We start from the raw sequence: 23,439 nt of genomic DNA, 5'->3' as shown, positions 1-23,439 counted from the left end.
TGTAGATTTGATACTGGACAAACCTTGATACACACACACAAATCTTTAAAAATATATATATTCAAAATAACTTTAACACTATTTATCATTTATGAGCACTAAAAACTTGATTGAAAAAATTATTTATAAAACACTACTGAGTAGTTGTAAGACGTAATAGAAAAAATTCATTTGTTACATAAAATACATTATGTAACAAATTAAAATGTTATGTATTCATTTATTATATCTATTAATTGTATTTAGAAATACTAAAGTACTTCTTTGTTCTCGTTGACAACTGAGCAAGCATCTCAGTGAAGAGGGCCACGAGATGTGGCTGAAAGCTCTGGAAGCAGTCTAGAAAGTTGAGCTTGAGTTAAGATTTTTATTTAAGAAATAAAGCTACTGCTATCTCTTCATGAGTTGTTAAAACATTTATAGAGTTTTAAAGCTGCCTGTGGATGATTGGTCTGTGTGTAAACAGCTAATTTAATAACATATAAACCACAGAAAAGCTACATTATAACGTGTTATAAACTCGTATTAAGTGTTAATATACTGCCTATAAATGATATAAATAGGGGAATTAAATAAAAGTAAATAATATAAAAGTGAGTGTCATGTAACTTGTGTTTACTGATGCGTCCTATAGAGAGCCATAACGTAATAAACGGGCACATTCGAGACGCAGATGTTGAATCTCGTGAAGGAAGACGAAAACTGGATATTTTTATCGGTCACTGTATCTGCCATTCAGTGTCACCCTCGAATGGTCTGTGCTCCTCTGTTGTCTCCACGCCACCGTGTGCCTCCTCGCAATGATGCTATGTACACACACCTGATGATTAATATGCAGCGATGAAAGCAGGGAAAAGAGGGAGCGAGGGGTAGAAGGAAAACAGAGGGGAGAAAGGCCTGATGGGAATCTTTTCGGGACAGTAAACACTGCATGAATTAACCTATCAGAGCTGTGACAACATGAGGCGTGACCAGAGAATGAATGAGGAGAGGGAATACACTATAGTATACCAATAATTTACTAGGATCAGGGACAATAGAGCTTTTGAGACTAAGTGTATATTTCCAGGATTATTAGTTTAACTTCAGGTGCTAGCATTACAGAGGTATATTGTCTTACAGAATGCTTATGTATGCATGTGTGTATAAGTGTGTGCAGTGCGTACTCAATGTCAATCAAGACAGTTTCTAATTAAGAGTTGCTGTGCAAGGTTAGCGATTGTTGCCAGGGAGGGAAATCACTATCAGCGTCCCATTTTCATATGAATGAGCTCTTTTAATTAGACTGAACAGCTAATGAGAGCCTATATCAAAATAATAGAATGTTTTACCAGCTATGTAAGAAGTGGACAAAAAAAAAAGAGGCAGATGATGACATATAGGACGAAAAGGAGCTAAAGAGAGGAACAAATGGAGCGAAAGGCAGGGAGATTAACTGGTTCTGAGCAGAAAACAGATATCCGTTGTCTTTGAACCTATAATGTTATTTCTGCACCGACAGAAGTTCAAAGAATCCGGAGGCCGAGATTGAGTCAGACTTTGGTGCACAAAAGGAACGAGGGAGAATAAAATGTCGACTTGCATGTTGTAGGTCTGCTCTGTGTGTGTGTGTGTGTGTGTGTGTGTCTGAGAGAGAAAGAAGCAGGAAGGGAGATCTCAGATGAAAAGCAAAGAAAAAAAAAACTCTTCCATTGTTGGAGTCTTTGGGTTTGTGTGTGTGTGTGTGTGTGTGGTTGTGAAGCGTGCACGCCTGCCATAATTTCTTCATTTGAAGGTTAATTAACGCTTGAAGTAAAAGCTACAGGACTGCAAATCAAAGACAGTAAACAGTCTTCCAGCCGCCTCAGGGGATCATTAGAAAAATAAATGAAAGCTGCATAAAACAATTAAAATATTTGAAATGTGAACTTTGAGAAGCAGTTTTTCCCTCCGCTTCCCTTTGATAACACTAAAATGATCAAGGACAAATAAAAAAAAAAAAAAACTTAAAGCAAACAAGTGTGTGCCTAACACTGTACAAAACCTGCTGTCACCACAATGCATTCATAGCAACTAAACAATGTATAGAGATTAAAACGAGAAAGCATTCATGAATGTAAACTTTATTTCAGATATATGTTCTCCCCTCTGCTTCTCCTACTACAAACCAAGCCCCCATGAAGACAGCCGGGTTTCGAAGTTAATTTGACATACTGGCCCAAACTGTGTAATGACAGCAATGGCATGCACACTGGCCCAAAGACCAAACGTTATAAAGTTATGGTGCATACATTTCTTTTAGCATCACAACCTCCGTTCCATACGATTAAATCATCAGCAGAGGGCTAAAATGGAAATTAGTGGCTCGGCCGATGGAAGTCTTTAGTGTGCTTGCTCTGTGTTGCACAATGCGGAAGCATACGTGAAAGATCCAGGTTATTTTATGCCCCAAAAATGTTTTGGGTTCATGCACCACTGAGCAGTTTCCCAAAGAATGAACGGAGCCCTGCCTCCAACGCTGTATGCCGTTCTCTTTATACATCCACGCTTCAAACTGAAAACAACAAGCCAGTGGGCAAGCACCAAAAATGCACTTTAGGCTCCTTGAAAGAAGAACAGGGAGTAAGAAAGTGTGTGTGATGTTAGTGGTTGGGAGGGCAGTTTATATATGTTTGATTTGGGGCTGTGCCGTGTGCGTGTCAACACCCTCAATCTGGCAAACCAGAGGGATATGAGCTAATTAAGGAGGAAGAACAACCGAAGGGGCAAAGCAGAGGGAAGAAATCAAATTAAAGGCAGGGGGGGATTAGTGAGGGAGGCAAAGTACTTTCTACTTTTTCTAGAGTTTAGCTGAAACATTTGGAAAGAAAGAGGACAAGACAAAGTGGGGCGGTAAGCAGACAGATGAAGAGGGCTTTTGCTAAAAACTGATACGGAACTTATTTCAAACCACATTTGCATCAAATAAACCCCGTCCTGCTTTTATACGTTCCGTTTGTCTTTACTGTCCCCCTTTTTCTTGTCGTTTTCTCTATTTCTTTGTCTTCCCGTCTCCTTTTAGTTCTCTCAGAGGAGCTGTCCCTGTCCCAGCCCCGGAGCTCGTATCTGATGGGCAGCGAGCCACTGTTTTCATAAACACAGTTTTTGGAGGGCTAGCATACATACATAAACAGCAGCACCACAGGCTGCAGTGTCAGATCTCCTCTAAACCTCCGTCACTCACTCTGCTCTTCTAAAAGCCCCATCAGGCAGTGTTTGGGCCAGCCTGACAGTGCTGGGCTTTCAGACGGGTCCCAGACAGAACCAGAGCCATGTTTGGGTCCCCCTGCAGACACTGAGTCCCCCCAGCCCCGTCAGAACCCCACTGTCCCTGCCTGTCAGTCCAGGATTAACTCTGTATACACACTGGGCCATTACAGTACACACAGCGTGGACCTCAGGGCACAATAAATATCCTTTAATCTGATAACCTTGTGTTTGCTTAAAAAAGAAAGTTATTCAGGGTTTTTGTGGGTTTAAAATTATATGTTAGCATATTACTCTATGAAGAACCTCTAAATCTGTAAACAGTTTTTTCTCTGATAATTAAAGAACCATTTGTGGTTTCCTAAAGCTGAGATCCTGAGGTTCTTAAGTGTGCTTTTGGTTTTCTGTGGCACCAAAACCTTTACATGGCAGTGTAGCAGCTGTCCCATTAGGATATTTGAAAAATCTATCCAGTCATAGCGCATCAACTCCGTCCCCAAGGATAGAAACTGTTGCCAGACCACTTGTGCATCAGTGAGGGTTTTTCTTCTATTTTATCAATGATCAATACTTTTATAATCACAATGAGTCAACTGACTTTATGGATCAAAAAGAGTGGCTCGTAATGATGAACACAGAAAATTATCACTCAACTCTTCCGTTTAAAGAAGCTGCATCGAGCATTTTAGCATCTTTCAGCTCAATGTTTTTTTTCCACACGACACTACAACAAATTATTTTTACTCAAGCACTGTACTTCACACAAATTTGAGTAGCAGTTATTAAATTTTATTCAACTTTTACTCCACTTCATGTCAGTGGGAAATATTATAGTATACATCACTACATTCCTGTTACAACTACAGTTACTAGTTACTTAGTTAATTCAGATTCTGCAACAAAACATACAGTACGTTTACAAAATCTAAATCTAATATAAAAATATAATTCAGTTTCTTAATGCTTTAGTGATAATAATCTGTTTTTCCACATTGCATGATTTAAGTTTCGATCTGAACATTTTGTTAATAAAACTTTTAAAGTAAAAGCTAAAAGTAGTATTTTTTAAAAGAGTATTTTAACAGCTACTTTTTAAGTAATCTGGACACTTGCTCCACTACTGAACAACTACATGTCACCGGCTATTCCAGTCATGAGATTTAACTTGAATTCATTCAGCTTGAATAACACAGTATTTACCTTTTCTCTCATGCAACGATTAAGACATAGATTATATGTATGTGTCACATTAATTACGTTATTTACTCTTTTTCTTTTGATTTTAAAATTTGTTTTTATTCACATCACATTGACATGAGCATGACATACTGTCTGCACAATTCTAAAGAACTGCATAACCCCCGAAACATATTTTAAGGCTTAGTGGATTCAGAAATCCAGACTGTGAAACACACTGTGATTCATACGGGATGAGTTAGGACTGGTTTCTTTGTTTAGGACTATCATGTTTGGTGACTAATCTAAACATAACATCTACCTCTGGATTGCAGCAGACCAAATAGACTCCCCAAGGCTCCCTGAAGACATTTTGTTAGATTGTAAAACAAGCATGAAAATCCAAGAATAGTCGACATCTCTTTGACATCTTTTACAAGGTTATCCAGAGGGGAAGTGTCTTTTCACATGACCCTACACATCACATGACCCCAAAAGCCGCAATTTTAGTTGAACTGGACCCCGGGTTTTTAAACACTCCTCCCGGCAGCATGAAGTCCTCTCGCAGTAACACAATGCTCAAAAGGGAACAGCTTCAGGCCTTTCCTTCAAATTCATTACTATGTTGGTTAAACATAATTATTGGGAACATTTTTGTGCCTGCACAGGACCTCAAACCAAAGTCCAGCAGTTTAATAAGAATAGTTAAAGCTCTATACTGAGCTGAAAGGCTGCCTAACAACAATGAATGGAGAGAAAAGTATCGTCAACCTGGAATTGTAGTTTTTTCACTTAACACACTTAAATTAAATCAAATCAGTGGGTGATAAATAGCAGTGTGCCTTGTAATATGTTGTCAGAGATGTACTTCTTCTTTTGCTCATAAACACTTACAAACCCCTTAAATTCAACAAACCAACGTATTGAATAGAGGCCAACTGACGCTGAATTTTATACAAAATATATTGCTACTGAAAGAATTTAAAAAATCAAAATAAGGGTCCTTAAAATAGTTTTTTTCAAAGGTATGTACTGAGAGGGACATTTTATAATTAACAAATAAATTTGTTGATCTGTTATACAAACTACTGTATGTAATGGACACTGTTTAACATGTCTTCTTGTTGCTCATCAGCAGATACTAATATATCTGTAATAAACCGATGTTGGTCTTGCCAATTATCTCGAACACGAAGAGATGTGAAGAGATTATTACAGTTATTTTCATGTGATCTTGATTTGTTAAGCACTTTTGCATGAAATGTGCTCTATAAATACAACATTTTCATTATTGTTATGAAACAACTAAGAAAATACACTGCTATTACATGTAATCTTATTTTAATCAATGGCATGTCTTTAATTTTAAAAGTATGGGAGAAACCTTAGCACGAAAACCCTCAGAGCCAAAGGGAGGGACGTAATCGTGGTCCTAGTGTGTGTGTGTGTTTGTGTGTGAGACTACGTGTGGCTGTGACCTGCTGACAGAAACTCATGATGGAAAATCTGTGTCAGTGTTTGAAGTGGACTCCTTGGCCTCTTATTTTTCTTCCTCAAACCGAGGAAGTGGCGAACTCTTTTCCAGAATGGTTTCCTATCTTGCTCTACAGCCTGCTCACCACCTTCAGCCCCAGCGGTCTCTTCAGGGTCCAGCAGAACGGAGGGCGACTCCTCCGTGACTTCAAGGCTTCCATAAGTCTGGTATTCTCTGCTTGGAGAGCAATATTAACTTTATGCTCTGTATTTGGAAAACAGAAAAAAAAAAGAAGTTGGACATTTTAATATGTAGCCAATATAATTCTGTAGCCAACCTCAAGTGGTCATTCAGGGAACTGAAGTTTGAGGTAGCTGCTTGGTTTTGCAAAATTATTTAAAAAATGTAGTAAAATGTCAAAAAAAAAAAAACTAACTAAAAATAACTCAGAAACTGTCTAAATAAATCACCCCAAATCCCACCACATACCGTGTATGCCGCGGCCTGCAGAGCTATACGTGGCCGCTTTGGTCAATGTTTGAAACACCACAGAAGTGTCCCAGAAGCTGGTCTCCACTCAGGAGGTCTCCACTCGGGAATACTCTGCAGGGATAGCGTGGGTTTTCTATTTTTGTCAGACACCACCAGTCAATCTGCACTGACCAGGCTGACTGATCCCGCTGATCCCGGATGAGGCGAAAGAAGCAGTACATTGAACATGGCGCCACCCCAGTGCCGAATATTTTCAGGTTCGGAAACCTCTGGGTGACATCACTCTAACTCTGTCCATTCTTTATACTGTTGTTGACTCAAACACACACTATATTTTTAGATTAAATTTTACTTTGTTTACTTAGGTTTATGTGCAGTAACTATAAATTATTTAAATAGTATGAGTAAATCTCTTTTTTACTTCAGAAATTCTAGTTCTCACTGAAAAACTGTAAAAAAAAATTATGACTGATTTAATAAATGTTACTATACCAAAAATGTAGTTTTTTGGTGCATACGAGGAGAAAAAAACTGAGTTAATCTAACCAATGTCATCTGTAGTTACTTGCTGCATGCAATTAGAAATACATGAACTACAGAGACGATGTGATGTGATGGCGTACGAGGAGGATGAATAATGAAGGGAGAGTAAGTCATCCACCCGGTTCATCTTTCTCTCTGAATGATCTCAGATGGCTTTCACTCGTCACCTCAATCTCTGAGTTACAACTGCAAGTCAAGATTGTGTTATACATATATACATATACATGTATATATGCGCCCCCGCCCCCTCCTTTATATGTGAGCGTGAGCAACTTGGTATCAGCAGACACAAAGACAACTAGCTGGCATTTTTCAAGGTGACGCTGCAGGTGACCTCTGACCTGGACGACTGGACTCTGCTGAGCTCAGCTATAAAGGTCGACTGTTATTCTTCGGCCATCAGCCTCTTCCTTTTACTGGCTGTCCTCTCCGTCCTGAGGTGATGAGGAGGGAGACGAGAGGATGACAGCAGCAGTAAAAACAGACAGCTCATTATGTTGTGTGTATGTGTGTGTATGTCAGGGTATGGCATCAATATGTTGCTTTATCGAAGTGCCAACACTAATTTGCATGTGTGCGTAGATGAGACAGGAATAGATATGCAAACAACCATGGTGATGGGAGAACAATGGTGGTCTTGAGGGCGTTGCTTTCACTGCCGTGTACTGCTTTCCCCTTGCAACATTTTTGTGGACGTATCAGTTAACGAGCCTCTTTAATATGCAGAAGCAAGAGAGAATTAGTTTTAAGTAGCTGATCCCTGAAACTCTTTTCTAAAACTAACTGATACTTACTAAACTGATAACTATACTAATTCTAAAAATATTCAATAAGAAATGTTTACTGTGGCCACACAGACGTTTAATAGTAAAATAGTCAGATTACTAATTTTAGAATAAACAAATTATACAATACAACAATAACTGATTTGTTTTTTCTTCTTTTCAGTCTTATTCTTCCAACATATCTTAACATATGATTTTAGTTTATACTTGTTTGGTTACGTGTGTGCTGACATTTCATACAATTTGCAACACAGAAGCTGAAAAAACTCCAGAATCTAATTCTATCTAATCTGCTCTAAAATAATCAACCGAATATACTTTTGATTGAAATATTTCACAGCATCACAGCAGCTTTTAACTAGCTGTGACTTCACAAAGAAAGAAGTAATAATATACATGTTTATTTCCTGCACATCTGTTGACTTTTTATGCATGTAAATAACCACAAAACCTACTTAGCGGCAAATTAACTTGGGGTGGAACCGTCTTTGAAAGGACGGCCAATCTGATTTCAGCTCTTCATACTCTCATAGCCCCACCCCTGGATCCACACCTGGATGTTTTAATTCTGCTTTTAACCATGGAACGTCTGAATTACTACTTTGCTTATATTTCTCACAATAAACAAATGCTAAGATATTAAAATAAAGTATATTGCTGCAGATATCAAACTTTATATAGGAGTTAGATTAATCTACTACATTGGAATACTGGTCGCAAAAATGCATCAATAATGATAGCAAATGGTATTATAATATAATATATATAACGCTCACATTATTGGACACATTTTGTAGCAAATATTTCTGTACTTTAAATTCAGTAGGACAATTACTCGTTATAAAGTATTTTGACTATGTGGTGATCTTAATACATCTTTCCATTAGTGGAATTTCACAATGGCGTATATATTTGAACAATTTTAGTAGCAGTGAAAGAAATTAGTAATCATACAGCCAAATGATATAGGCAGGCATATATTTATACTCACATGACCATGAGTCAAAAACAACAAGAGAGACTTCCACAGCTGGTGGGTGGGTGGGGGAGGAGATAAGCAGCACCGGAAATGGAGAAGTCGGCTGAAAGAGGCTGTGGTGGTATTAATTAAACAATGCCCATTTTAATCACCAGCTAATTATATTTGCAGGCGAGGGTTGAGAGGAGTGAGGGTGATTCTATCTGCGTCCCTGCTCGTTACTACGATGGAGCTGTCATACAATTCCATGCCATCAAATAATCGCCAACAAACATCATCTCTATCAGAAGAAGGTGATACTGTTAAAACAGCGATTCTTATAGGACCAACACCGACTGAAAACAGAGATGACTGGATATAAACCACAGAGAAATGAGGGAAAGGTGCTTCTGGAGAAAGAAAATACACTGTCAGACAATAAAGACAAGACTATAATAGTCTGGAGTAAGCCAGGAATATCTGAGCACAAGAGAGCACATTAGCAGCCTAGCCACTTCCCCACTGGTTAAATTGTTAATTAATGTGGCGCCCATTTATCAGTCAAATGGCTGCTAATTAGTCTTTTAAATCTCCTCTGCCTTGAACCACATTTTAAACTCTTTTCTCGCCCTCCTCCTTTGACTTGTCAATAATCCTTCCACCACAGTCTCCCCTTAGTTTCTTTCTCTTACACGGCTGCCTGTTATCTCTGCTCATCGCTGACTGTTTCTCATCTATAAACATTCAGGAGCTCGGATGTTGACCCTTGACTCCTGGCTGACCTGGAGGTCACTACCAAAAAGAGAGGGCAAGGGTACTGAAGAGAAATCGTCACGGCTGTGTCTTATCTTTATGGAGAAAGAGGAGAAATAACAAAAGGGAATTGTGAGAAATTGCAGTTAAGAATTTGAGCGCTGGGCCAATATGAGCAAGTACAGGCTAAAATAAACAGGAGGTGTGATCACTTTCCCAAGTCAGGTGTCTATTTCTTATCCTGGCTGGGCGACGGTGTGTTTGTGTGATGAGCTGAGGCGAGAACACACACTCAGCTACAGTCCCATAGCCTCCCCGTCTGTTTCCTCCTGCCACAATCGGTTACGGCTCTTAAAAGCAGATTATAAAGTCCACCCAAAAACCTCCTCACCTAAGCTCTGAAAGGGACAGCACTGTGTCTCACACACACAAGAACAAAATAGGATTAGCTTGCATGTTAAAACGTAGTCGGGTGCAAACACACTCCAGCGTCCGTATTAATGAAATGCAAGAGGATCTTTATCAAGACAAGAAGGATGAAAATAATCATCTTCTAACAAGACACACAGGCAAATTGATTCAGTGTTTACAATTATAATAAGATGTAATTCATTTTATTTATTCAATTAAAGGAAGACAGCTCATTTATATATCAGCGTGCATGCTTTTTGATTATTTTAAAGAGGATAACACGCAGATGAAGATAAATATTAGATAAATGGATGAATGTGTATATCATCATAGTCTGGCTGTTAAAATTATGACTTTAAGGGGAATATTTAGGGCCCTAAAAGATGATTCTCATTACAGACATCAGACATCAGAGCAGTAATGGTCAGAGGAAAAAGGGTTTTCAATAAAATAAAATAAATAAAAAAACTAGAATGGATGGAGAATGAAAGAGGGGGTGGAGTGAGAAAGAGAAATTGGAGAGACACAGGAGTAAAAAGCGACAGAGATTTTTTTTTTTTTGCGCTGTCTGGTTTTCTATAAGAGGAACGAGAGCAGATAAGACTAAAAGGACTGTCACTCAGAGGAACAATCCTTCCAGTGTCCCCTCTTGCTCCTGCTGCTCCTCCCTCCCTCCTCCCTCTCTCTCTCTCCAATTTCCACAGATTCCTGCTGAGATAGAGTCGCTGTTCACAGGGACTGTTTGCTGACATCATCCGCTACATACTGAGTGTCCTGCACTCTCACCGCCCCGCCTCACAACACTTCTGTGACAGTGACAAACACGCACACATCATAATTTCCTCCTATTCTGTGCTCAATGGCTGCCGATCAATCACCCACAATATTGATGATCAGTGTTACTTTTTTTATATTTGTTTTGTCATTGTTGACTTATTTGAACATGGACATTTTTACATTGAACAAAAAAATCTTGATTTAATGTTTAAAGAGTGATTGAGTGAGACAATCTAAATATATACCCAGAGATCTCCAAGTCTGACAACATCTACTGATCACGCTTTTGCAGACCGGTGTAATACGATTCAGCAGGGCAGTTTCATAGTGTATGCCACAGTAGTAGGTGCAGTTGTTATGGATATTAGGTACAGCTGGGATTGTATATTGAATTGGTTCTGGCCAGAGTGCGACATGAGAAAAACTTATGTAGGAAATTATAAGGTAAAATGTGCCCATTATGTTGTACAGTACGGATGAACAGCAAAACAACTCAACCACAGAGGACCGCAGGTTAGACACGCATTAAAGTTTAGAGTTCGGTTTGTAGGAATTGTCATAAAATACATGGAAACAGTATCTCTCTTTTGACTACACATATGTAGCAGCAGCTACAGCAAGTGTGAGTTTAAGCGAGCACCATTTTTTGTACGTAATTACTCATGAATTCAGCTTTCTCTGCAAATAGAGTTTGGGACACAACTATTACATGTTGTATGTACTGAGAGTATCACCAGTGATCACACAGAAACACACAGATAGAAATAGAGTTTTATAGGTTCACTTTATTTGTCTTTCTGAAAAAAAAAACAATCTCTGGTGCAGCTCTACAAATCACCATTAAATGAATGAATGATAGGCAGAGATCTAAACCTGAACCTGTGAGTCCAATATTTCTATAACGATAACTAATGTATTTATGCCAATAATAAGCTCAGCTGGATCAGAAATATACTGAAAGAAATCGCTGCTAGTCAAAGAAGTTGATTCGGAAGAACAAATGTATTGATTTTTTTTTATTTAAGACGGCTCAAATGCGTCAGGAAGAGAAGAGCTGCATCCACCCCTTTGATGATGCACACTGGATTAAGTCCATCTCCATAAGAGGAGATAAAGCAATCACTGTTTCACATGTGTTTCACAAACACTGCGTTTCAGCATCCCCAGAAGGGGGATGATAGAATAAAGTTATCATACCGCCTGATACTGAGGCCAGTATTTCTCTCAACTCTACAAGAAACTGACCTCTGACCGTCTAAAGCCATGTGACACACACTGTCGGACTGAGACGGTCAAGACTGAACCATCTTTTTATGGGGGTCAAAGACATACCGCTTGAAATGCAAGTGAATGATAATAGGTTGAGAATCTGTCTTGGGCTCCTCTTCATTAGCTGGTCCACCTTTGCTTCCACCCTTCCCTTTCTTCTTAGAGGTGGAGGATAACATCTGCTTGGTTTCTGGGCAAAGACCCTCTGTGGGAAAGATAAACAGGTAGATCAAGTCAAAAGGTCGATTATCTATCTGTAAAAAAACAATCAAGAAACATTAGATACATAGATCTCCTTATGCAATAAATCTAGATCAGCCTTGCTATGTACAGTACTTAGGTCAAACTTAATCATCACAGTGTAGGTATATCTGATGCTTGATAGAGATCTTTTCTTCCCTGTTATGTGTGCAGTAGGTGCTTTATCAGTGCTTATGCGTGCTGACCTCCAGATCAACTGATGCCTCCATCCTCCTGATGTAACTGATGAAAATGTGCAGAGAACCAAGTCTCGGTTGCTGCTCGAGTCTCTGCGTTTGTCTCGGTCATCCTGACACTCCAGTATTGGGTCTCCTCTGTCTGCTCATACATAACTCATCCTTCGCTCTGGCCTTGTTCTCGGCCGTACTGAGTTGTTTCCTGTGAACGCTGAGCTGCTGTTTGAAGCTCCTCATGCGTGCACTACAAATTCTTCTACGCCTTCACATGTATCCCCTTGTCTTTATGTGTGTGTGTGTTATCGAGGATAAAAAAAAAACTGGCTGCTTGCTTGCTGTTTTTCATACGGATGGTAAGAAATGTTCTGGGTTCACCGCTTTACACGCAGACTGTCTGACCTCACGTACGAAAACGGCGCCAGCATTCTTCTTGTTATCGTTATGCCAGCGTGAGGGTTGTTATGGTTGCAGCGCAGCCAGAAATCTCTTCATGTTATCTGAGATCAGCTGAAAATCTGATTAACACCACAAAACTCACACGCCCAAACTTAAATGATTTGCAAGCGACACACGAAGGAATTGCACTTTTACACGTTTGTATTTGTCTGTAGAAAATATAGTTTAAAAACATGTGCTAGATCTACAATATGAAACTTGAAATGGAACTAATCACTGAAGTCTAAGAATCAAGATACGCGCATGAAACATTAAAGACGTGACTCATCAGAGAGGGTGAGCACCAAAAATGTGCTGTTGGTGGACAAATAAAACAGGATCAGTAGCCACCAGTAGCAACATAACACCAGGTTTACACCACTACGTTTTCTGTGCTTACACCAGATAAGAGTATAGAGGAATGATAATCCAACAGCTGATCAACAGATAATTTCCAAACACTAACTGAGGCGTCTCACGTGCTGCTTTTGTTTGTAAGATGAAAATTTCTGGGACATTTTTAACATTTCTTTCTTAAATTTTTATGGACTAACAAAACAGTCAACAGATTAACAGATGCTGAAAAGAATCATTAGTTGCAGCCTTTCAGCAACAGACTGGTGACGTCTGTGTGCAGACACATCAGAAAGCTCAGATAGACTCTTAATACTGACGAATAAGAACATGAAAAACACCCATACACTTACAAGTCTAATCTTAAGAGACAGTGTTCAAATATCTGAACATATCAATATTTACCCTTTTTATCAGCAGAATAGTGCCATCTTTGTCCTAATGCCCACCGGGAGTCTCACGCGAACACTAGACTAGACGTCTGCGTTATGTTCATGTGTGAAGGTGTGTGTCAGTATGTCTGAGACTACATTCGAGTGTGAGGCGATGAAGAGGATGTAGGTGAGGTTCTCTTTCTAAATGTTTTTGTTTTCTCTTCCCTCCTGGTGTGTGGAGCAGTGGGTTTGGAGCAACAGAAGGTAAAATAAACACAGAGCAGACTTCCCCCGGAACACAGGCAATCCCCAGAGGAATCCTGGGAATGTGGCTCAGGATGTTCGGGCCTACCACTCTTACCACATCCGCGGAGCTCCAAAATCCGAGGAAAGATAGAGAAAGTGCTGCGTGTGTGTGTACTGATGAAGAGGGAGCTCGTCTATGCTGTCACACTAAGCCACAGTGATGATCATGTGACTCCATTAAACAGCATCAGTGGTTTGAGTTACTTCAGGTAACTCTTACCTTGTATCCGAATCTTGAACTTCCCGCTCTGTCCGAAACCACCCTCGATAACGCCGGTCTCGCCTGTCGACAGCTTGACCTTTAACCCCACAAAGAGCTGGAGGTTGGTCTCTTTCTTGAACAGGTTGCGGCCAATCACGGTGTAATCGTCGGTCACCTGAGCACAAGAGAGAATGGGAAAGAGCGTTATGAGCCGCAGCACGAATGACATACATGAAAGTTTAAAATGTGACGAACGTGAATGTGATCTAATTTTGACTCTGGAAATGACGGGATGTGTTTTAGTTTGGTCTCCTGTTTCCTTCCTCTGGTGTCTAGCTTCATTTGGTTTGCCATCATCATCCTGACGGGGTGAGGAAGAAGAGCTGATTCACTCTCCTCCGACCCTCTTCAACCACACCGCGCGCCCCTGTCAGACGGATTCTTTAAGACTTGCCGCCTGGCTGTCTCTTTCTCTCCCTTTCATCCTCCTGCACATTTTATGCTATATTTGTTTGTATTTCTTTCTTATCATCCATCACTAAGTCGATCTTAACCCGCCACTAATCTGATAACAGGAGGGCACCGCTCTGTCTCCGACTCACCCACCACCGCCAGCTCTTCCTCTCTCTTTTCTGCCTAACCCTCATTCATTCCTTGAACATTTGACCCTGACGTCCCTCAAGCATGACTGATTCACTGATAAAAAAATAAAGACAAATACAGTTGCTGTACACGTCTGACTGTATGGATTGTGACTGGATGAGGCCGTCATATCTCAACAATGCCAGTAATGTGTTCCTTTGTGAAAAGGGAATTCTTAAGTCTTGAAACATAGCTGCCTCTTTCTAGACAGACGGATGAACAACAAATGTAACATCGCATGACCGCGGTCGGACCTCTCGCACATGCTGTTCTTCTCCTGAGTCAGTGATTGGAGCTGTCAACAGCCTGAGGTGCTAACAACAGGAAACTAGTTCACACACTTGACCCCTGACCTGAATCTGAACCTGCACGAGGGTGCACACAAAGACACTTAACTGTACGTTGCAGGATGAATAGAGACATAACATCTTCGGTGCAATCACCCGTGAAAATAAAAACTATGAGAGGTCACCGTTGTTGACTTTTTGAAAAATTATCAAATCAGATGTCGAAGCTATTAAGAAAACAACAGAATAAGATAAGATGAGATACGGATCAGGATGAAGTGGAGCTTAGGATTTAGGACACAATGTAACCAGCAATCACACCAAGAACACAAATCAAAACGGCATGTCCGAGGGCGAGAGAAAGAGAGAGATGCACAGCCACAGAGAAGTGAACTCACACAGTCATTGTGTGTATTCCTGTGCCACTCAGGTGTGTCCAAACAGTGCCAGTCTCTGACAGCTAGACACGACTAGTGGCGTCAGGCAGGCCACCCACACACACACACCTCTGTGTCACAGCACATGCTAAGGCATGCGTACCCGCCCAAGCCTCAAACACTATTCACCAGGGCTGCATATGCATACTTGTTTGTGTGTGTGTACGTGTCTGTTTACGAATATACAATAGGGGCTCTGTCTGAGAGGCACGCTCCAGTGCCACCAGCAATGAGAAACATCCAAAGAAGAACCAGAGCTAGAAGAAAATAGTACAAGGTGACAGAGAGGGCAACGCTGAAGTAAGCAGAGAGGGGAAACAATCAGAAAAAGACCATTTTACATGAAGTGAGTGTCCCCTCACCCTTTCGACCTGTCCCTCCTTGTGTTTGGTCTTGTAGATGCGCAGACGAGGCAGCGCCGTCTCAGCGTAGCCTTTGTCTTCAAACCCCTGCAGCAGGTAGCCTTGGAAGGCCAACCGACAGGCATTGGCGTGGATGTCTGTGTCCAGTTTTGAACCGATCACCAGACAGAGGGAGGGACATGTGACCGGCCGCTCAAACTCCAACAAGGCCCATTGCTCTGGGTCAGGTGCTGAACTCGCTTCTCCCTGACCTGTGACATATTCATCCTGGTAGAAGTACTCTCTGTCAAAGGTGAAGGGTGTTTCCAGTGAGCAGGGCTCTGATGGAGGTGGTTTAGTGTCTGAAGCACCCACAGGTGGCAGGCCAAAGAAGGCCACCCTCGCCATGACCGTCTCGTGACCCACGGTGATGTGGAACTTGGCACGGGTGGCGAGGGAGCCCTTGAAGTAGCCTATCTTCCTCACAGAGATGACGGCAGCATAGAGTGTGCGCAGGGAACCCGGGGTGCATACCACACCCCGCTCTAAGAGTTTAGGGTCGAACTGTGTCACACACACACCCACACGATCCCCCTGCATGGCCCCAGACACCGGCTTCCGAAACATCTGCACAGACTTTATCTTCTTGGTCACCTGATGACAGACGGAGAGCATCGAGATTACGGACATCAATTGTTTTATGTTCATATCGATAAATCAGATCTGGAAAGCAAAACAGAAAGTTAAATACAGTAAATTCACAGTATGTTACATTATTGCTGCTTAAAGTTCAGAGCTCACAGTGTTTGTTTTTTTTTAACCAATTTTAAATACTTTTAAATGTACATTTAAAACCTTAAAACTAGACATGGAGCATGTGATTAAAAAACATCTGTTATCTCCACAACACAGGGATAAGTCCTCTATTATTATGTATTATGTTATACCTTAGGACTTAGGTCAATAAAATATGCACATACATAACAGCTCATTAAATATGCACAACTCGTTTAACTAAGTTAAGCTACTTCTTTCTGCAGACAAAACAACAATTTTTCACAGAATTTAAATAATCAAGCTTCAATTTAAAAAAAAACGTAATTATTAGCCCATGCTGTGCTTTGTTTGGTTCAAACTATACATCCCCAAACAAATCTAAAGTCTACAAATGAACAATTAAAAGATCTCTTATCTATCAGACTACCTGTCTATCTACCATCTGTGACTGTGGGATCTTGCATACCACAATGTTTCTGTGCTTGTTTTTGTTATGTATTAACAAGCACTGACCAAATTGATATAGTAGTATTGGCACAGATCAAGCTCTGTAAAAAATGACCGTTAATTTAACCATTTGCTGCCACCAAGAGGTGAACATGAAAACTGCAGACAAAACTGCTGAGCCTAGCTGAAAATGTGCATCTGGTCTAAATTACCAAACTCCTGTGCTGCCAGTCCACCCCCAGTCTCCTCATCCTCCCTCACATTAAACTGACACATCCTCTGAACCCACCAGGCCATCCCTCCCTCCGTCTGCCCACTTCCAGCCAACTTCTGAACTTCCGAAAACTCTGCGGTTCCTACAAAAGCATTTCCAGCGCTCCAGCATGTTACTTGCTTGTAAATATCAAATATTCAGAATTCATGTCAACGTCTTGGAGTGTACCTTTAGTGCTGGGATTTCCACAGTGTCATTGACGGCCAACGATCCCTGCAGGATGGTTCCAGTCATGACTGTTCCCTGACCACGGATAGAGAAGCAATGGTCCACAGCCATCAGAAGGTCACCTCCGGGGTCTCTCTGAGGGAGGTACGTCTGTTTCTTCAAAAGCTGAGGACAAACAACCAGAAGGGCGAGATGACACAAAAGATAACTCCTATCATAATATTCCAATGTCACACAAACACAAATATAAAACCAGATAAAACGGAGGGGCAGCAGATAATTAGATCTATATCTATAGCTGATGCTGTCTTGTAGCGGCTCTACAAACACTTCCTGATACGCACTTTCTCCTGTGTTACAAGTACTGATCTGTCCCTGCTGTGTGAGTTATACTGCTGCAGGAAAAAATTATATAACGTCCATCCTTTCACCGCAGCATGCTTTGTCATGTAAGGTATCGAATCTACTGATTTAAAGTTGGTTGAATTTGACAGAAGTTGACAACATCCTGACTGACAAATTGAAAACTCCAAAGATATGTTTGAAGTAATTTTAAAAAATTGTATATTCGTGACATATTTAGTCCATCAGAGTTTTTAACTGAAGAACGGTGCTCTGTATTTACTGAATGTTGATCATCATCATTATCATCTGTATGAGTTAAAACAAACAAAAAACTAATTTACAATAGCTTTGAGACTCTTATTTTGAAAAATGGTTTATGTTTTGTGTTTATGTAAAAAAGGATTATCTCGAGACATGTAGGCCTCAAAATCCATTATCGGGCAATAGACAACACGACTAAAATTAGTTTGAATTCTTTAAACTAATACTTCTTGTACTTAAATCACCGTGCCATGAGATAAAGTATTCTGAATGTCTCTAATATATCAAATAAGTAATATAATATAACCATTAACATCCACTTCCTTTTCAGTCTGCCGGAAAGCTGTGATACAGTACATACTATAAAGTATTTACTTTGTTGACTGAACAAAGAAAGTATCCCGTTGTCACTCTGAACTGTACAGAAACTACACACAGCCGAGGACTTGCTTTACTGTTTTTTTCCACCACTTGAACAATGTCAACTAACTGCACTTGTTCATAAGTGAGAACTTATGTGCTCTTTTGAGCTAAATTAGTAACAATGAAAGGAGACCAGCTTGTTTCCTGATTTTACCTCTATTAACTCTGGCACTCCATGTGGCTCCTCTGTGTCAGGAGCCTCCGGGCCCCCAGGCTTCGCTGCCACAGCAATCACTGGACATTCCTTAAATCTGGCCGACAGAAAAACAGTCATATTGGAATTACTTCATGCTTTGATGTTAAAGTAATGATTAAAGTTACTTCAAATAAAAAAACAAGTGGGCCTGACAGACAGACCACTGGAATGCAGACAGAGAGACCAAATGTGTAATGAATGAGGAAGTTTGACAACAGATCCAATCCTGGGCCACAGAGAGCACGTGGGATGCCCTAAACCCACTCAGCTGTCTGGGCCCATATTTCACAGCCACATGCACTTACACAAATCCTGATTCATTCTTTTACTTGGATTAAATGCAGACCTAGTGTTCTCCAGTGTTTTGTGAAGTCTCTTGGTCATTTTCTCAATGGCACTCTGTCTCTTGTTGGGTGGCAGTAGGTCAGTTTTGTTCAGGACAACCACCATGCGAGGGCAGGTCAGCTCTCCTATCAGCAGGCACTCTGCAGTCTGAGTTTGCACCCCTTTCACCACATCCACCACCAGCATCATCAGATCAATAATTTGGGCACCTGGAGAGAGGAGAAGAGCAGCAAACTGAGCAGATTAACACATTCTTTTGTGCATCTATACAAATAAATAAAAAACTCAGACTAGACACTATGAAGTCGACAACAGCAATACAAACAGGAATGGGTGATGCCCAAAAATAACAGTCGAACAAGAAGAGAAATTAGGGGAGGGGTACACAAAGGCAGAGAGAGCGTAAAAGGCTAGAGGGTTGAAACTAGAGCTGCAGCTCACTTGGTTGTCTTTCCTTTCCCTCTTTTCTTTTCCTGACTTTGGCAGTCTCCCTTTCCTGTGCTCCAAACTTCTCTCTCATTCTATTTGGCTCCCTCTCTTTCCTGTGCTCTCCCCACATGGGACAGGAGGGGAAGTTTAATACATACCCCAATCCCCATACTTTCCTTCCTCCCTAATCTATAGCATGTGCCACCCCACTGGCTCATAGACTTTTTCATTTAGTGCGTCGGGCGCATGGCACAGCAGCATTCACTATTCAAGTGCTTGTAGTCTGGTTTAATACCAGGGCTGTTACTTCTGTTACCAAAGTCTTCTCATGTCTTTAGTTTAAAAAATTTCAGATCTCGATTGTTCATTTGTGTAACAAAAAGAAAGGACAAATAGAGTGATCGACCAAGCTCGTACAGAGGAAATGCGCCCTCTGCTGGAAAGGTGAAATTTGTGTCAGTCAGTTGAGCATCTGAACAGTCGGCTCAACTGTTCAGGTTTATTGGCAGTTGAGCCATTTTCCAGTATTTATGACTGTTTAACATAACAGTGAGGATGTCGTATAGGTGTGCAGTGCCAAGAGTGCAGCATTTAGACAGATATTTATCAAGAACAAAGGACAGGACATATAATCATTTGTCATTTCCTGCTGCTATTGTGATGTGTTACTGACACAAAGGTGGTGGTGGTGGTGGTCTTTTGATATCAGTTTCAATACACAGGCCCCAAGTATTATCAGTGTTTGTGTTAATCGTGGGCATAACAAAGCAATTTTTGGTTTTATATATAAGTCAGATGCTCAATTTACTGTTCAGGTTTCTTGGCAGTATTTCTTCACAGATTACTATTTGTATGATGGTGTGTGTGCTTGCAAATGAGGTTTCGTGGTCCTGGTATTGTGCAGGCTGGCTCACCAAAACATTTTCTTACTGACACCAGCAAAGGGAACAAAACCAAGTCCTACCTGTGCTTATGTCTGCTGTGAAAAAAATCTAATTTAAGAAGCACGTTTTCATCATCAGTCATATATACACTCAGTAGCCAATTAATTTGATACATTTAGATAAAACTATGGCAGTTCAATTCAACAGTTGGGCAATAAATCCTAGCTTCCTCAGGGTTGTAGTGAAAAGTGTTTATAATATCAAGTCTAACTTCTAATTTGAAACAACACCCTGTTATGGAATTTTCTATCCTTAGGTTACACAAGGTCACGTGTGGGCCTTGAGGTCCTCGGCAGTATTAGTGGTTTGGCTTTGGTTGAGAACAGTAGGTGCCAGTCTATCTCAACACTGTGGTGGCCAGGGTCGAAGAGACCTATTGCTGCCTTCCTAGACTCAATACATCTGTAATAAAAAAGAATAATACATCTAGAATATGTTGACAATAACTCCTGCATGGATAAAAACATATTCTTTGAGTAAATCTGGGTGTATAGTATTTGTGGTGTTATCTTGGGGTTTAAAGTCTATCCACCAGGATGAGTTGGGCAGAATGTGAGACAGACTCAGGCACTTCTGATAAACTTTGAGAGTGTCTCTAATTCTCCTTGATCAAGCGTCAATAAATAATACAGCACTGCATGAATAAATACATTCTCTTTGACTAATTCTGGGCGTGTAATATTTGTGGTGTTATCTTGGGGTTTAAAGCTGATCCACCAGGATGAGTTGGGCAGAATGTGAGACCGACTCAGGCACTTCTGGTGAACTTTGAAAGTGTCTCTAATTCTCTTTGGCCAAGCGTCAATAAATTATACAGCATAAGACATCAGAGGCTCCTGAACACTTTCTTCCTTCCTGACCTCACCATTGACCTTTGACTTCTCCACAACAATGGTATTCCGCTTCTTTCCCATCTTTTCTAAAGTGCACGAAAATGCTGCAATGAAATTCAAACTACAAACTAAACTACACTGACAGAAAGGCAGAGAAAAAAAAATGAGAAACTGGAATGCTACTAATGTTGTCAGACAATCGACAAGTGTTTTAATATTGTCTGTCTGAAAACCTCAGAATATATACATCCATCCATTATCTGTAACCACGTGTCCTGAAACAGAATATAAATATATAGAGATATAAAATATACATTTTATTGTATATTCTGTTCTCTGCAGGATCTATGTGCATCTTTGTGGTGTGGTATTTGCAGTGGGACCTTAACATGACCAGGGACACTGGGGCAGGTAAACTATTCTGAGCTATATCTCCCTATATCACCCTTTGACTTCAGCAATTTCTCCACAACACACCCCTCTAAAGTATTTCAAAAATAACATCATATACTTCAGGGTTGATGTGGACTGCACACATGGAGTAGAGTATTGTTGATAAAGTGTGGTTGCTGATGGGTTTAACACCTTTCCACGTGCTGTCATCACCTATAGCACCAAAACATAGGCGAGCTCACCCCCAATGATTGTCCGAATAAGAGAGGCGTGTCCCGGGCAGTCCACCAGGGTGAACTGCAGCCTCTCATATTGCTTCTGGCCTCCGCTGTCGTCCCGCAGGTGATCGGGGAGATCCACCGTGAAGGAGGAGAAGCCGAGATCCAGCGTGATGCCCCTCTCACGGGACTGCGGGTTCTTGTCGAAGGCAGCCGTGGAGGCGGTGCTGCTCAGCGCCCTGGCGAGCGATGTCTTCCCGCTGTCGACATGCCCGAGCACCCCGACGTTGAAGTTTAAGGTTTTGGTGGCACTGTCAGCTGACATTTTGAGTTTGATATGACGTGTGTTTATTTTCCGTCACTCTAAGCTGGACCTTGAACTCAGCACCAACTGACACATTACTCGGCGGTTTGAACCGTTCACTATCGTTTCAACCGTTGGCACCCGCTTTATTAAACCCTAAATACTTTAATTAACAAGTGTTTTTAATTAGTTTGTGTCTTACCAAACAGGGGTAGCTAAAAAAAAATAAGACTTTACTTCACCGTAAACAGTTGGGAGAAATGTCTTCTCTGGTGTCACTTCATCCTCAGCGGAACTGATTTTGTTTTAGCTTAAAAACTAAAAAGAATAAGGAAAACTAACCCGCCATAATTAATCTACAATTAAAACTCGACTGTAAAACGGCGTTGGGTCGATAAAAACACTCTAATTTGACACTTTTATTTAAAGTTTCTAGCAGTTTCTACTACGACGAAGCCAACTGAGACACAAACGGACGTGAACGCTACCATGGGCGGGGAGGGTTTTTTGAGTGAAGGAAATGATTGACAGACGTTTTATCCAATGAACGCGTCGTGTTAGTTGACAGGGTCCAATAGTTTTTCTAGATTGCTCAAATGGGCGGTACTTTCGGGGGTATCACTTCCGCTGATTTTCCCTAGTAACCCACATGGTAACCGAGTTCCCTGTGTTTTGAGTTTCGGCGGTAAGACGTTATCCGAGGCACGGGAGGCTTTTTCTTCACCGTGAGCTTTGCTTCAGGGTTTTTACTTCACATCTCTGTAAAGTAAGTGTAATTATGAAGATCGAGGAGGTAAAAAGCACCACGAAGACCCAGCGGATCGCCTCTCACAGTCACGTCAAAGGACTCGGGCTAGACGAGGCCGGCAATGCTAAACAGTCATCATGTGGTCTGGTCGGCCAGGAGGCTGCCAGAGAGGTAAACACTCACGTTTATCTGCACTTATCTGATGTCTGTGTTATTTTGAGGAGTGACTTGGAGAGCTGTGGAGGGTTTGTGAGGATTATTCAGCTCATTGCATGCGGTGCGGCGCACCGACAAGCTAATTCCGGTAGCACGGTGGTGTCGCTGTTTCCTCCTGTGCTCAGGTCAGAGGTGACAGGAAGGGAAGTGTAGCTTTAAGAGAGGCTGCAGAGGTTATACAGTATATAACAACAACAACAACAACAACAACAACAACAACAACAACAGTAGTAAAGGTTATATAATAATAATAATAATAATTATAATAATAATTAAAGCTGCAAGCAGCGATGGTCGGGCCCTCGCATATGCGCGCACGTCGAAATGTGCGCACGTCGAAATGTGCATAACATAACCTTGATAACCGCAAGAAGTTTCAGACAGCTCTGAGAAGGTGCTTCCTGCCGATGCCTTCTTTGAATTTTTTTTATTGATTGCCA

At 40.9% G+C, this 23,439-nt stretch overlaps 2 protein-coding genes across 3 annotated transcripts in view; one reads left to right on the top strand and one right to left on the bottom strand.

The window, feature by feature from the left end:
- Window positions 1–11,595: 11,595 nt before the first annotated feature.
- Window positions 11,596–22,531, bottom strand: eefsec (eukaryotic elongation factor, selenocysteine-tRNA-specific). Of its 2 annotated transcripts, none has more exons than XM_010748481.3 (7): window positions 21,756–22,531; window positions 18,916–19,123; window positions 18,528–18,624; window positions 17,345–17,509; window positions 15,700–16,332; window positions 13,990–14,146; window positions 11,596–12,068 (listed from the first exon to the last, which is right to left on the bottom strand). In XM_010748481.3, exons 1-7 carry the CDS (start codon window positions 22,054–22,056, stop codon window positions 11,887–11,889), a joined length of 1,743 nt encoding a protein of 580 aa, XP_010746783.2. In that variant the 5' UTR covers window positions 22,057–22,531; the 3' UTR covers window positions 11,596–11,886. The 2 variants fall into 2 exon arrangements, with proteins under 2 accessions (XP_010746783.2, XP_019127500.1); XM_019271955.2 differs by having other exon boundaries at window positions 22,278–22,529.
- Window positions 22,532–22,669: 138 nt separating this feature from the next.
- Window positions 22,670–23,439, top strand: part of ruvbl1 (RuvB-like AAA ATPase 1) — an 8,473-nt gene continuing 7,703 nt past the window's right edge. Inside the window, exon 1 of the mRNA XM_019271970.2 lies at window positions 22,670–22,954. Within this exon, the coding sequence (XP_019127515.1) occupies window positions 22,814–22,954 (141 nt within the window). The 5' untranslated portion in view covers window positions 22,670–22,813. The remainder of the gene's footprint in view (window positions 22,955–23,439) is intronic.

The sequence above is a fragment of the Larimichthys crocea genome, chromosome VI, assembly GCF_000972845.2.
Source record: "Larimichthys crocea isolate SSNF chromosome VI, L_crocea_2.0, whole genome shotgun sequence".
In the NCBI taxonomy this organism is placed as follows: Eukaryota; Metazoa; Chordata; class Actinopteri; family Sciaenidae; genus Larimichthys; species Larimichthys crocea.
This window is presented reverse-complemented; position numbering and strand designations above follow the sequence as displayed.

Coding starts and splice junctions, on each gene's coding strand:
- eefsec (XM_010748481.3), bottom strand. CDS start 22,056: ATGTCAGCTGACAGTGCCACCAAAACCTTAAACTTCAACGTCGGGGTG. Junction 16,333..17,344: donor TGGAAATCCCAGCACTAAAG/GTACACTCCAAG, acceptor GTCTGTCATCAG/GTGACCAAGAAGATAAAGTC. Junction 14,147..15,699: donor AGGAGGGACAGGTCGAAAGG/GTGAGGGGACAC, acceptor TCTTGTGCTCAG/GTGACCGACGATTACACCGT.